The sequence below is a fragment of the Pantherophis guttatus genome, chromosome 2 (assembly GCF_059756535.1).
Source record: "Pantherophis guttatus breed Tessera chromosome 2, ASM5975653v1, whole genome shotgun sequence".
Lineage (NCBI taxonomy): Eukaryota > Metazoa > Chordata > Lepidosauria > Squamata > Colubridae > Pantherophis > Pantherophis guttatus.
In genome coordinates, this window is record NC_142064.1 from 124,770,944 (window position 1) to 124,787,166 (window position 16,223).

Genomic DNA, 16,223 nt, shown 5'->3' on the forward strand with positions numbered 1-16,223 from the left:
GTTGAGAAGATTCCTATGCATATACTGTGTTTCCCTGAAAATAAGACACTGTCTTATATTTTTTGAACCCCAAAATAAGTGCTTGGCCTTATTTTCAGGGAGGTTTTATTATTTTGGGGTGTGTGGAGTAAGACGGGGCTCCTCTTGCCATCTTACCTGATTTCCAGCTCTGTCTCCCTAACCCTAACCAGAGGAAGAAACGGGGACCGGCTGCACATGCATTTAAATATTTTCAGGGAGGGCTTATTTTCAGGGGGGGCTTATTTTAGCGCATGCGTTCAAAAGCCCAATTGGGCTTATTATCAGGGAATGTCTTATTTTTGGAGAAATTTTAGCAATAAATCAGTTTAATTGAACCTTCACATGTGGACCTGGTCTTTCATGCCTGACAGATGTTATCTAATGCTGAGTCTAACCTTCACTCCAAACATGCACAGGTCATCTTGAGCCGGTGATCTGAGCAGTTTAGGCCAGAGATGATATTGCCATGTTAAGTTTACAGTCTGATTTACCAAGATATGCCTGCCTTGTTATCCTATGTGGCATGAAAATGCAGCTAGAACATATGGCTTGATGTCCTAATTACTTCATATTCAGCGAAAATTGCAGCTGAAGGCATGTTTATTAGTAATAGCTATCCCAGAATTAGGCCAAATAACAGAAGGCAAACAGCTGTGTAAATTTTTGATTCCAAGCTGCTTGCCCAACCCTTGTTCTTGACCACAGCTTTGTATACAATGAACCAAAACAAACACAGAAATATATTTCAAGGAAGAAGGGGTAAAGGAAGGGAAAAAGGAGTCAATCATGCAATGTACTACCTTACATCTTTCCTAATGTATATTTCTTCTCTTTTCCAAATGACTGAAATGTTGGTAACAATAAAAAAAAATATAGAAGGAGAAGAGGAAACAGCTGGATGATGAAAAAGCAGAGGAGCCAGGAAAACAGCGCAAATAGGGGATGGTAAAGGAAATGTTAATGAACTGAGTACTTAATAATTTGCCCCTCAAAAGAACCCTGCTCAGATTAAATCTCAGCTGATATTTTGGACAAGTCTTCTGCCAACAGTAAGGCCTGAAACATTTTAAAGATTTTTGGAGAGAAGTTAATTTTTTGCAGTTGTCAAAATTTGAGAAATGCTCCAGACATAAAAGGCTTGCAAATGTGAAACAAATACATATCCTCCCATGAAAGTCATGCTGAAGGGCCAAAACACTTCTCCTAGCAGAGTCAAAGCAAACCAAAACAATAATATTATGGCATAAAGAGTTACACTAATAGGACTAGAGAAAGCATACTTCAAATTTCCTTAAAAAATAATCTTGACATTGGACCAAGCATTACTCCTCAGCCTGACTTAAAAGGGTTCTTGTTAGATTGAAGAGAAGCAAGGTTAATCATGCAGCACCTTGAGTTCTTTGGAGGAAATATTGGCTGTAAATCCTTATTGTTTCATAATACCTTGCATGCATAGAATCCCTATTACTACTATCATTTACAGATGTGGCAAGACAGACTGAGAGAAAGTAGTCTGCTTAGAGCAAAGAAACTACATCAGAGATCAGAAATGAAATGAACTTTGATTTCCCAGTTCACTTTCCCCATTAGTTCTCAGCAGAGAGGAGGTGAAATAAATGTACCTATGTGGTCACTAGGAGATAAAAAAAAAACTCGAGGGCACAATCAATCAATCTCACCAAAATCCCTTCATGGTCTCTCTCCCTCCCTCCCTCCCTCTCTCTTTCTCCCCCTCCTTCTCTCCCTTCCAGTTTTGGGGCTTTTAGGAACTGCTGCCTATGTATTTGCAAACTTTTCTTTACAATCAGAACAGCTAGAAATTTGCTTTATTTAATTGAAAACACACATATTCAAGATGTTAAATTCTACATTAAATTCTTTTTATACACATTTGAAGGCTTCCAGATTTCTTTCCATGAGTCACAATGATCTCAGAGTTGAAGTGTAATAACATTCCTATTTTAATTTGTGCTTCATATATGTAAATGAATGAATCTGAGCAACAGCCCCCTAGTTGCTGCTTCCCCATCGCTATACAGATCTTTGCTAATGCTTTCCAATACAATTGGCAAGCCTACAGAATAATTCCTATTAGATAACATTACATATCATTACTATGCAATATTATGTATTGGAAACTTTGTCTATTATATAATAGGCCTATGCAAAGGTCTCCTCCCCAGCTTCTGAAGACAAAATTATTGGATATTTTTATTTTGCTTGATCGGACTGCTTCCACCAACAGGTCTGTGAGTCAGAAGAAGATTCTCTGCACATTCAATATGTGAGCAGGAGTCTCATCTGGTTATTTGTTTGCAATGCAGCTGCCAGATGCAACTCTAAAGCAACAAGAAGCACCTTGATGAGACAAACTGAATTCACACTGAAGTTGCAGGGAGTAAAATCTGCACAGCTCCCAGAACACAAAGCACTTCACCGTGTAGCCACTTCGCACTTTCTTTCAACTTTCCACATGTAATATAGGAAAGTGGTTCTATCAACTTTACTGTGTTACAAAGGTGATGACTTCTAAAGCAGAAAATTCGTAGAATGAATTTTCCTGGCTTCCAGCCCCTTCTTATAGCTTCTGCGAGCTCTTCAGGATCATGTTGCCAAAATGTTAATGCTTAATAAAACAATCTTTCACAAACACTCACAGAGAGAGAGATTGCACAATAAAGTATTTCTGTAAAAAACAACAAAAAACCCACAATAAAAAAAACCTGAAATCCTTAAAAACTGAACAAGCGGAAAAATTTAACCCCAGGACTCCAATGATAACACTGGGCCCATTAACCAGATTTTTAAAATCTTTTAAAAGTTTTTCTTCTAAAAGCAGGAACAGTGTCCTCCCCTGCTAATTTTTTTTTATTATTTTGCTTGTCTTGGGCAAATCTTTCTGAAGCAAAATTTTAGTGAGTGGGTGTGTTTTTAATTCTCTCAGGCTTTTTAGAAAATTATATTTGGCAACAACCTTTGCTTTTCATTGCTTTCATTGTTAAATGCTGGTTTGTTGCTGTTTGATTTGTAATTGCTGTCAATACTATTTTAATGTTTTTAATGTCTTGCAAACTAACCTTAAAGTCAAAGGAAAGCATCCTTTTTTGCTTGCAATCAGGGGCTACAATTTTTTTTTAATTGGCTGCCAAAAACTGGAGTGAGTAGAACATTCATGCTATGAAGCCACAAGTGGCGAAGAAAGAGATGTGGGGGGCAGGGGATATTTCAGCCCTCCCCTTCAGGGTTTATGGATGGGATTTTAAAGTGTTACTGTATTAATGCACACTGCATTAGTGCACTTATTTTCCTTTAATACCCATTTAAAATCAATGGAAATTATACTGACATTGTACAATACCATTTGATAGCAAATATTAATAGTGTAATCTTGAGAGATCCACAGGTTTGCAAAAATTGAACTGACGGTACTTCATATTCCATGAGTTGTCGATTCTTGTGCACATGAAAGAGAATTATAAACTTCTATAAAATAAATATTAAGGAAATATAATAATTCCTTTCCCCCTCTCCAACAATCAAGCTAATCCATGTGGATTAGCAACAATCATATGAAAGATTAGTTCATTCCCTTCTTAGAGACAACATTTGTGGAAATGTTCCATTGGATAGGAGTCCAGTATTAGTAACTCGTGGGTTGCAAGAACAAGAACAAGAACTTTTTTTGTTTTTGCTTTCATAAAGAATCAGTTATAGAAAACCAAAAAAACAAATGCACACAGTGAACCAAACAGGAAGTTACCACAATAACATTAACATACATCTTTAAAAAAAATTAGGCAGTTTAATCAATCTGCATTTTTATGTTGGAGGGATCAGACACTGCATTCTGTAAATCTTAAATCAGAGATTTGTATCACCTAATTCATTCTGAACAGATGAGCTCACCATATTGACAGATTATTTCTCCACAAATAGATCATAGTTGGGTTTTTTTTTAAAAAAAAGTAATGTGGGTGAGAGTATGTACCCTAATTGGAACAGATAGCCATACAAAATCTCACTGCAACATTCAGGCAAGTAAATGTAAAATAGCATACATACACACAAACATATAAATTGAACAAACATATAACCATACACACAAACATATAAATGGAGCCCTGGTAGCGCAGCAGACTAAAGCACTGTTATTAACATCAGCTGTCTGCAATTACTGCAAGTTCAAATCTCACCAGGCTCAAGGTTGACTCAGCCTTCCATCCTTTCTAAGGTAGGTAAAATGAGGACCCAGATTGAGGGGGCAATAAGCTGACTTTGTATAAAATATACAAAAGTATGAAAGCCATTGCTTAACGCATTGTAAGCCACCCTGAGTCTCCGGAGAAGGGTGGCATATAAATCAAATAAAAAAAAATTGCACTGAAAGGCTTTGATTGTTCCCAAATCTCAGTGTTCAATATAATGCTTCCCCCGAAATTGGAATGTGTAATTAAAAAGATATCCTGTGGATGATGGGTGAGGGTTTTTAACTATCTTTGAAGTTACCTAAGACAATGTATCCTCTGTCCTCTCCCATCTCAACCCTGTGCCAGAAGTGTTCTAGCTCATTAAAGTAAATCATCCCTGCACTGCTTTTTTGAACAGGTGGATTGTGACATCTAAACATGGACAGTCATTCCTTTAGAACTCTATACAGTAAACCCTGCACTTAACAGACCATTTGGGGGATGGTCATTAAATCCAAATGTAGATGAATTATGCTTTTATATTATTTGAATCAATGGACACAAAGGACATAAAAACATCAATTAAATAATGATGCAAATTGCTAAATCATGTCAATGATCTGTATTGTTTGAAACAGTAGATTTTGTCCCCTGCTTTGGGACAGGTAATTTTTTTTTTTCTGTTGCACCTGAGAACTCCAGAACTGAACTCCAGAGAACTGGATACTTACTGCATAGTGTTTGTATAATCACTCTTCATTAAATCGATGCCCTCTATTTCTTGGCCTGCAATTCCTATATGTCATTGAACATATTGGCTAGGAATGATGGGACTTAAAGCCCAGCCAAATATTAAGTTGGTGAAAGTTATTATGCTCACACAGGATATAAACCCATGAGCATTTCAACCAAGTTTTACTCAATTAACTGAATTAATAATGATAGTGAGAGACATCCCTCAGCAAGAGAAAAGAGCAGCACATGAAGATACAGGACTCTGATTTTGACCATTATTTGATGTTGGGTTTATGTATATGTACATAAAGCACATCTCATGGTAGCTGTCATCTCTTTTCCCTGTGGCATTTCAGGTGCAGACACCGAGTTCATCTGCCTGAAAGGGCCCTTGTATTTCTCTCAATCATGCCTGAACAAGTATCTGGCAACCTGGAATGAAGTTGAAGAACTGCCTTGGGCTTCTGCATTTGGGGCCCCTGTTCTACTGATACTCTTAGCTTTGGGTTAAATATAAAAAGGATGGTGTGTGAGGGATTGTCCCATTCTGATTAGGACCAAGCCATCCAAAACTTCAATGACATTAAAGTCATTCTTCATCTCCCACTGCCTTTTCCCACCCAGACAATTATTATAGGATGAGATCCCCACTTTTAGCAAGCATAATGGGGAAGTTCATGGATTAATACAGGAATGGAGAGACAGAACAGGCTGATTTGCTATAATGATTTGCAGTGTCAGCTGATTTGAACAACAAAGAACCTGCTCCTCCCTTCCAAATCTAATTGTTGAAATCAAAAAGCTCAACATAAAATAGAAGCAATACATGTCAAGCAAACATAATCTGGTCCACAAGGAAAATGTATGTATTTTCTTTTTGATAAGGAATATATTCTTGTTTACTTGCAGCTGAAAATCAAACATGGCAAAATCTTTGAAAAATAAGAAACAACATAAGAGACAGTTCTTGAGTAGCATGATGGAAAGAAACTATATAATGGGGAATTTAAGTTTTAAAGTTTTCCAGAGTTTTTCATCAGGATATGTAATGCAGAAAACAAGATATAAATGAATCTATAAGTATTTCAATAACATTTGATTTTCAGCTCCAAAGCTGAAAAACAATTCCTGGGCTGAATACATGCTCAGAGGCAGTTTGTCCTTTAATCCTATATTTTCTTCTGGAGCCATTGTTTTGCACCTGATCCAGGATTAGATAATTTTGGATTAAAGAAAAGAACAGCTGGCAAAGTACAATCCTTTTAAATCCTGAGGGAAAGGGGAAGCAATACATTATTAGAGAATGACAGAGACCAGGGATCCCGAGTTGGCATCTCTCCCCATTTCATTTGTTTTCAAATCAAATTATTTTTGCTGTTGATGTTGTTTTGCTAGCTTCCCTGAAAAGCATTCCTGCCAGGAATATCCTATTGTGAATGGGTGTGTGCACAGGCAGTAGACAATAAAAAAGAATTAAACTTTGGAAGAGATGAAGCAGCAATGGAAAGAAGAAGTTAAAATGTGCACATTTGTTTGATTTGCACTTTTGTAGTTTCCTGTTTACAAGATTTTAAGGAAGAGATTGAATGTCCAAGAGTCCAGGCTTGGTCAGGGATCATGGAAGTTATAGATTATCTACCCCTCTCTAGTATATTATTGTCAATGCTTCTGAGCTACTAACATAAGCCAACCAGGCAAAATGTTTAAAAAATAAGAAATAACATAAAGAGAGAATTCTTAAGTAGCATGATGGAAAGAAGCGCCCATAACAGGAGGCATTCATTCTTGAAGGCCATTGTAACAATATAGCATTTTTTTCCAATCTTATTTTATACTTATTTGAAACAAGATTCAGTTGATATAACACTAAAATTATATTGAAATCGAAGAAAACAAACATATATACATCTATATATTTTTAAATGGTTCTGTTCAGGTATTTCACTGGGATGCTCAGTAGGATTATTTACCATAGTTTCATGGGCAGCTACCAAACCCCCCTCCCCACACACACACCAGCTTTTATACTTCCCTTCTGTGCAAGCCTTCTCATCAGCCACCTGGAAGTAAGATCTAAGGAAAAGTATGGGATTTTTATAACTTTGTTCCCTGTTACCAATTTACTGTATTTTGCTGAAACCATGGTTCTTCCCTGCTTCTCCAAACAAAGCAGCTGATGTGGGAATAGAGAAAAACGCAACTCAGAAAGAAAAGAAAAAAACAGATACCACATTTAAGGAGAAAAAAAACCAACAATGAATTAAAATAAACTTACAGACCACTGTAAGCAGAGGATTAAAGCAGAGGATTAAAACTAAGAAGGCAGGATAACAATTCCCTTATGACTTTTCTTCAGATACCATTGTAAACAATACAGATTTAAGATGATGCTTCCAGGGAACAGATGAAGACTGAGGTTGGGGGGGGGGGGCGCATTCTGCAAGATGCTATATCCAGCTTTAGTAGAGCTGCATCAGCATAATTGTCCCATCAAACTGGATTCCCAGCTTGCTGCTGTCATCAGGCATCTTTTATCTCCTTGGAGTTCTTTATTCAATGAACAGCAACACTCTTGGACAGGAACTCAGCCACTATTTGCTTCTGATTCATTGCAAAGATCCCTTTCTCAGATTTTCTTAGTCAGAATTTAATACAGAAGTTTATTAAGGATTAAAGACTAGCAGGTCTGTTCCCCATCTATCCCATAATCATTCCTCATCCAGAAAATATGCCTGAATGGATGGGATGAATGACTGGCAGAGAAGCAACACTGGATCAAAACTCCAGGGAGATGGCAATGATGCTTTGGATTTACTGAGGACTTGAAGCTTGAAGGGGTTCAAGGGGCATAACATCCTGCCCTTCTTCCTAGTCAAGAAGATTCTGCTGCTAGTAACTACCGGTACCTTCCTTACTTATAATAGCAATGATATCTAGAGGAAGGCCTCATAGAGGATAAAGTAGTTCAAAGATAGAGACAGGGAGAGGAAGAAAATTAAATGCTAGAAAGTGATAGCATAATTCCAGAAGAAGTGGGCTGTAGTCCACTAAAGGTATCCAGTACAATAAACAATGCCAATTTGTGGAATAGACAAAAACAGTTACTCTGCTAGAATAGAGTTTCATATGGAAATTCAACCAGTTCAGCTGTTTGTGTGTAAATCCTTACATAGTCAAAAGAACACCCACAACAGCAATGAAACAGAAGGTTTGGGGGGAACTTTTAACAAGCTATTTAAGAACCTAGCAGGTTCAGTAACCATGGGGTACTGGTTCTGGAGAAGATAGCATTTAGCCAGTATTCTGCTGATTTCAGAACCTAATTAGGATCAGCCCTGGTCAGTAATTGGATTGGGGTGGGAGGTTTCCCTGGGAATTTCAGGACTAAGAGGTAAAAGCAGAAGATAACTAAGGCAAACTTCTTCTACACTTGCCAAGTAAACTACAGAAATGTGTCCATGCAATCACTGGTATTTGAGCTTCATTAGAAGGAAATTTTACTTTTGCTAGAAGTACAGAAAACTAAATGAAGAATCACGGGAAAAGGACATGGTCTATTGGCATTTCAACCAACCATGCCCTTTTCCCTAGATTCTTGGATTTCTAAAACCAGAACACTCTTAAGTTATAGCAGTCAATTGCAAGTCTTTGTTTGGAGAACTGGAAGATTTAGAAAGTTCCTCTCCCCAGTAAAATACTGCAAGACACCCATTTAAAGTTCTCCAAGGCATATTTCTGCACAAACAGCAATTTTAAATATGTCTTTAAAGTGCCACAAATAAGACTGTAAGAGCCAGTAGCTCCGAAACAATATAATGTAAAAGCAGCCTTTAAACCTATAGCTCACAGCAGTCTTATTAAAGGTTGATTAGAAATATGGTGTGGGGAAGCAGTACCATTCTATAAAAGCTCCTTATAAAAGGATTTTTTAAATTTATGTGGATATATGTGCCTGATATATCTAACACTTTATCCAAGATTTTCTGCTTCTGGGTAAATAAATATGTAATTGTTAATTCAAAAACCTTTTTTCTGAAATGATTTTATCTGAAGTTGCCTTCTTCTGAGAAATAGTTTTAGAGAAGTTTTAATCTGGGGCTGCTTTTTAAAACCAGGATCTGTAACATAATATCTTAATTGTAAACTTATTCTGCAACCGTAGATTCTTTTATAATGCCAGTAAAAAGAGAAGTGTATATCTAAACATGGGGGACTCTAGATTTGCCGAAAAACAAAAGCACCAGGAAGAGAGAAAGTTCTTAAATTAGTCCAATGAACTCAGTAGTATCAAAATAATCTATGGCAATTGACTGATAGAAGATAATGAACAGAATATTTTAGAAGATGACATGACGGATAAGTTGGTGTCAGGAACAGGATAAACCACACAGAAGTCTCATTTTAGCCTTCAGTACAGGCAAAGAATTACAAGCTACCCCCATTACAAACACACAGGCATATGCAAGATGACAACTTTTTATTTATGGTAAGACTACTGCCATTTCTTCTATTCGCTGTTAAGAAAAAAAACCTAACTTAAAACTATCATAGACTGAGTAACATATGATAATACGTTTCAGTATGTGATCTTATGGAGGAGTAGACATTGGCAAATTGAGATACTGCAATATTAGGACTACACATTGTTTACATTATAATTTAACCCTGCCAATTAATCAATGTGCCACACAACTTTGTAAATGAATAAAAAATATCACTGCAACAAGAAGTACAGTATATTTTGTTTGTCTTTAAATGTTCCTTACTCCCACTTCCCAGGAAACATCATCTTTAAAAAAAAAAAAAAAATGGGGGTGGGGTGTTAAAATTGAAAGTCAGGGATTGCTCCCAGCTGCTCGGAGAGGCATTCGCGTTAAGAATAATATCCTTCTAATCACCGTAGCTTTAGTTGTTTAAAAAAGGATTAATAAACAATATCTCTGATTTAAAAAAAAAATATTTGTAGTCTTGTATCACTCTTATCACCCGTTATCACTAAGCGACAGAGCCTTTCTTTGAAGCGGATGGAGGTAACAGAAGCCTGCAAAAGGTGCGCATAATCGAGCGAGGGGGGGGCTCCTAAAGCAGGTGGTGCCTCCTTCCTTGTCCTAAACAAGCCACGGACGTGTGAAACATCCCCCGAGAGAAGATGAAACTACTTCTTGGCTCGCAATGAATTTGTGAGAGAGGAACGCCAAAAACCCTCCACTCCGTCGCTTCGTGAAGAAATTCCTTCCTCCCGGCCCTGCTTCTTCTTTGCAGATACATTCGCCTAACAAGCCGGGCTCAGTTCATGTTAACCTTGGGGGAGGTTCATGTCTATGGAGCTTCTCAGTCATCCAGGTCCTGGTTGTCCCAAAGGTACTTTTTTCCACACACACACACACACCAAGAGGCGACTGGACTTTCTAGTTTTTCTTCGCTTCTCATCCAAGGAGCTTCTTCTTCTTCAGCTCTGAAGAAGCATCCTGGATGAGAAGCGAAACGTCTTCGAAGAAAAACTAGAAAGTCCAGTCGCCTCTTGGGGGTGGGGGTGGGAAAGCACCTCTGGGACTTGGAGAGGTTCGGTGTTTATTCCTGCGCTCAACTTCTTGTGGCAATTAAGTTCGGAAGGCTACTTTGAGCTTTACCTGTGGAGCAGGTGCTGGTCGGGCGGGGAGAGGTGAAATACCAAGCGAGGTCGCTCACCAGGTTTGAGAATCGCTTCTAAGCAGCAGCAAGTAGGACCCCTCGCCTCTCGTCTCCCCCCCCCCAAAAAAAAACCCACAGAAAACATCTGGGCTGCCCAAGGAACCGTGGCTGTTTGTTTGTTTGTTTGTTTAGTCCGCTAAGCCTCCGCCCTCTGTGCTAGGCGCTGTCTGGAGGGCGCTTCAGACGGTCGACCCCGTCCCAGAGCACACCCTCCCCAGAGCTGCCCCCTCTTCGGACACCAGCCGGCGTTACCTGCCCTCGCCCGGGGAAGTTCTCGCAACAGGAGGGCCAGGAAGCAAACCAGGTGGCCCCGCAGTCCCGCGGGGCTCGCCGCCATCCTCAATCCGCGCCTGGGCTCTGCCTCTCTCGCGCGCGTTCTCTCTCTCCCTCAAAATCTAGCTGGGGGGGGGGGGGGCAGAGGCGGCAGCCAGCGCGAGCCGAGAAAGCCGCCTGGCCCCGCCTTGCTCCTCCCCCCTCCCGTTTCGCCCCCCCCCCACCCCCCTTCGCACGCTCAGGCAAGTCGCTCAGGCAGCCTCGGGCAGGCGGCGAAGCGACTTTCCGGAACGAGAACGGGCCCCGCAGACAGCTCCCCCCCCCACCCCACTTACTCACTCACTCACTTCCCTCAGTGCCCGGACTGAGGCGAGCTTGTGACGAGGGAGAAGCGGGCCCGTTCTGGAAGTTCAGGTTCCGCCCTTTCCCGGATCCGAACACCCTTCGGTACCATGCAGGGCCCCCCGCACGCAGTCCCGGGTCAAGATCCCGCACGCGCGCTGGGTCGGCTTAGTTCTTATGAAGCGATTCTTGGCAGCTGAAGGGATTCTCCGTTTAACAGATTGCAGGTAGTCCTCGATTTACGACCACAACAGAGCTCAACGTTTCTGTTGCTGGGTGAGAGGTTGATTAGGTGAGCTTTCCCCCCCCGTTTTACGACCTCTCTTGCCCCCCAGTTGTTAAGTGAATCGCTGCAGTCAATAAGTGAGTCACACTAGGTTGTTAAGTGGATCTGGCTTCCCCGCTGAGTTTGCTTGTCAGAAGGGTCGCCAAAGGGGATCACATGACCTTGGGAAAACAGCAACAATAATAAATAGGAACCAGTTGCCAACTTTTGATCACGTGATCGTGGGGATGATGCAAAGGTCGTAAGTTACTCTTTTCAGTGCCGTTGTAACTTTGAATGGTCCCTAAACAAACTGTTGCAAGTTGAGGACTACCTGTGCTATACAGCTGCGGGGAAGTCATTGTGGCCCATTGCAAGCCTCGCTTCTCCTTTTCCGGTATTAAGAGCACCTCTTTGGTGAAAGGAGGCCTTAAGGCTGCTCCAAGGCCTTGAGTGTTCTGCCATTCGGCATCCCCAGAATCAAAATTCATGAGTTCGTGTGTGAAGGGTTTTTTTTTTTCTCCTTCATCCTCCTCTCCTCTCCCCTTTCTCATTTCATTTTGTCATATTCTAAAATGCATTTAGCCCTTTACTAAAATACCTCTTATCTGTATGCCATGGCCTCAAAAACCAGATTCTGGGATAAACCCCTCAATCACTGAAAAAACTACCCCATGTTTAATCTGTACAAGACCTTTCAAATTCTAAATTTCCTTCTTTATTCCTTTGCCCCTCTCTATCCCTTCCATCCCATCCCATATACAACCATGCTCAAACAGTCCACCCCCCACCCCACCCACCCACCCCCCAATTCATAGCATTCCTCCTAATTGAAGGGACTGGCTCTGATATTTCAGCAAGATCTGGCAGGCCAAAGATTTTTCCTATTTACCATTGAATAACATTTCTCAGAGTGTTGACCTATCCGGAGCCCTCCACAATAAATTCAGAGACTCATTTTTTTCTCTGAAGATGCATGGATGCCCAGAGCAGCACTCTCCCAATCCTCATAGTCTTCCCACAATCGGGAGATTGTGTTTTATGTGCAGAAGTCTCAGTCTAAGAAATACATCTATTTCTTCTGTTCAGAAATTTTACACAGAGAACCCTGACCTAGATGCTCCAATGGCCCAACTTGACCTAAGGCACTTCCTTTGCTCAGTAAGGCTAATGTGGTGTAAATGCTTCCCACTCAGCTGGACAGTAGTGATTAAGTTCCAGGGCAGAGATAGGACATCAAGTTGTATTCATGAGCACAGATTTCAGCTTCAGGCTATGTATTAATGGAGATTTCACAGACTGCAGAGGGTGACAGCTACAGCTACAAGGCCATCAGAGCAGCAGAACTGATTTTCAGTGTGCCTGCAGTACTCAAGGATATGCATACCAAAGTTTTGAAGAGGGGTAGGGAATAAGTGTACTTTTTCTGAAGGGCTCCCCCAATGCTTGGATTCAACAGAAGAAATGGAACGTTAATTAGTATTCAGCCTTGCAGACCAAGAAAGGCCCCCAGGGAATCCAGGCATGTTGGGACACAGGATTTAAGAAAGCAGGGGAATGAAAGCTATGCAATGCTGCTCTTTACTCAGCCTCTGTGCTTCTGTGTTTCCTCTGGATGGAACATCTGTCAGAAGGCAACGCTCTCTACATGGGGCTCCCCTTGGGGTACACCCGGAGGCTCCAACTGGTGCAGAATGTGGCCGCGCGGGGGATTATGGGAGCGACTGGGCGCTCCCATGTGACTCCTCTCCTGCGCGAGCTGCATTGGCTTCCGGTGGACTTCCGGGTGTGCTTCAAGGTGTTGGTGATCACCTTTAAAGCGCTCCATGGCTTAGGGCCAGGGTACTTACGGGACCGCCTTCTGCCACCAATAGCCTCCCACCGGCCAGTTCGCTCCCACAGAGAGGGCCTCCTCAGGGTACCGTCGGCTAGACAATGCCGGCTGGCGACCCCCAGGAGGAGAGCCTTCTCTGTGGTGGCACCTACCCTTTGGAACAATCTACCCCCAGAGATACAAGTGATCTCCGACCTCCGGACCTTTCATCGGGCCCTAAAAACTCATCTCTTTCAGTTAGCCGGTCTCTCTTGATTTTATGATTTTATGGTTGGTTTTAAATTTTGATATGGATTTTAAATTGATAAATTTTAAACTATGGGCCAAATTTAATTATTTTAAATCTATTTTTTAATCGTACTTATGTATAAATGTTTTTTATTTTGGCTGTTCACCGCCCTGAGTCCGAAAGGAGAAGGGCGGTATAGAAATTCGAATAATAAATAAATAAAATAAATAATAAATAAATAAATAAAGGGCTGAAGCACCCGGCACCACTCAGCCATGCTGAGCTTCAGAGACTATTCCAGAGATCACCAAGATTATCTCTATCAGTCTCTCAGTTGGCCAAATCTTTTTACCCCTTCGTGCTTTTTTAGATGCTTCCATCAACCAACATTTTTGATATCACTTTTTGAAAGCACACTCCAGATTTCTTCCTAAGGTTAAAAGTTTTTAAACTTTGGAGCGTTCATTCAGTTTTGAGGGTTTCCTCAGCACAAGCTTCTTGTTAACCTATCCCAAGACACAACAAACTCTTACATGCTTTACAATTAAGGTTCACATGGGATGAAATTTGTGACCATAAACCAGGGGTGAAGTGTTCCCGGTTCAGACCGGATTGCGCAATCTGGTAGTGATGGTGGCGGTAGTTCGGAGAACTGGTAGCAAAAATCCCTACCCCCCTGCCCATGCCCAGCTGAGCCGCGCGATCATCAGAGGCTTTTTTTTTACTTTTAAAAGCATTTTTTTTCTACAACCTCTTTGGCCAAAAAAATACTTTTAAAAGTTAAAAAAAAGCCTCTGATGATCACACGGCTCAGCTGGGACCGTCAGAGCCTTTTAAAAGCATTTTTTCTACAACCTCTTCGGCTGAAGAGGTTGTAGAAAAAATGCTTTTAAAAGAAAAAAAAAGGCTCTGACGATCCCAGCTGAGCAGCGTGATCGTCAGAGGCTTTTTTTTTTTACTTTTAAAAGCAATGCTTTTAAAAGTAAAAAAAAAAAGATTGCACACCACAGTTTATCACCTCCCCTCCTCGCGTGCTATTCTACTTACCACATGCCTCCTTTTGGTGTGCACTGTGCATGCGCACCTCGCATTTGATGCATGGTGCGCACTGCGCATGCGCAGCCAGTGAACTGATAGTAAACCGGTTCAGATTTCACCACTGCCATAAGCCACTAAAACCAGAAATTGTGTGATCTTACACAAAACATGACCAGATGTGCTTCTGTCCAAATTGTGTGATCTTATTCACACAATTGGACAGAAGCACAAATACATATTGTACACATAGAAATACCAATTTTGTTCGGTAATGTTTTGAAGAGATCTGAAACCTATTGTTATTATATTTACATTGGCCCAATAGTTTGGCAGCTCTAGAAAATGTTACAAATTACTACTGGAGATCCTGTAATAAGCAGAGAGAGATGATAGATATAGTGACACTATTCCTGTATCCTATAATACCCTATAATATCAACATTTACACTTTTTTCATCCCTTATTCCTAAAGCATTTCAAGCTTTTCCAGCTTGATATTTATAGGTCAGATAGTTGAAGCCCAAGATCAGGGCCACAGGAAAAGAAAAGGGAAGCCCTGAAGGCCAAACATCTGTCCAACATTCCTCTTGCAAAGCAGGACCACCGATGAATGAACTTTCTTCTGATCAGAGAGAACATCTCCAGATGGATAGTTGCAATCTATTCTAGTCACTGTTTTCCTAGGTACACTTGCTGAAGACAACAGAGAAAGCTAGGCTCTCTACAGACTTCACCTTTGCCATTCCGGGTTGGGCAATTTGAGGCAAGATGCTCCCATTTTTATGATACCTGATCTGATCCAAAGATCATGGCAGCCTATTTTCAAATGGAGTCTGCTTGACAGAGCCGTGTTCCCTTCCCAGTCAGAGGCCCCACTCAGTTTTTTGCACAGAAAAGCAGCTATAAAGTCCAGGCCAGCAGGAAGGCTGGGTTGGTTCCAGCCCGGGGGCTGTGGGATGTTACTCCAGCTACAGCTGTAAATATTTGCTGGGAACCTAAAATCTGGGTCAACAATTTCAGAGTTGAGCCAGTGACTCATACCCTGAGGCAACAGGGTGACTCAGGCTAGAGCCCCAAGGATTTAGGGGTGGGAGTGGAGCGGAGAAGGGGAGAAGGACAGCCACAATGAACCCTAGAGAGTAACCCCTCATCCTTTCTCCATCCTGACTGAAGTTAGGTACTTCTCTGAGAACTTGATTCTTTATGGAGTTCTACAACTCTATAAGAGATGTGAGTATGGTCACTGTTGGAAAAAAAAAACCAGCATCCTAAAGAAGGGACCATGGAAACCATACCATATGGCAAAGTTTCCACTTCAAGCAGTAAGTGGTGGGCACCCTAAGAATGACACATGGGAACCAACCAACATAATTTATGATAGTTAAACAAACCCCTATGACAGGATGGGAAATCTGGTCCTCTGGTCGCTGCTAAAGCGGCTCTCGCCAAAATGAAAGATTGCAAAAGTGAAGGGAATGATTTCTCACTAGATTGTACCTTGTGTACGAAATGGATGGGATTGGGGTAAGGAACAGCAACAGCCTGGCTAATCAGAATCAAGCCCATTACAATAATCATGGCAAAACACTTTGTCACTCATCTAAGAAA

General features: G+C 41.0%; 1 protein-coding gene across 8 annotated transcripts in view; it reads right to left on the reverse strand.

Annotated features, from left to right (window-relative positions):
* Positions 1-11,186, reverse strand: part of COL5A3 (collagen type V alpha 3 chain) — a 146,376-nt gene extending 135,190 nt beyond the window's left edge. For 2 of the 8 annotated variants that reach the window (XR_015732375.1, XM_034419335.2), the window contains exon 1: positions 10,887-11,186. Coding sequence is in view for 4 of the 8 variants with exons in the window: in XM_034419335.2 (XP_034275226.2) it covers positions 10,887-10,971 (85 nt within the window). In the remaining 4 variants the exon portion in view is untranslated. The remainder of the gene's footprint in view (positions 1-10,886) is intronic. The other 6 variants (XR_015732374.1, XM_034419334.2, XM_087886661.1 and 3 more) reach the window with 4 other exon arrangements.
* Positions 11,187-16,223: the final 5,037 nt, after the last annotated feature.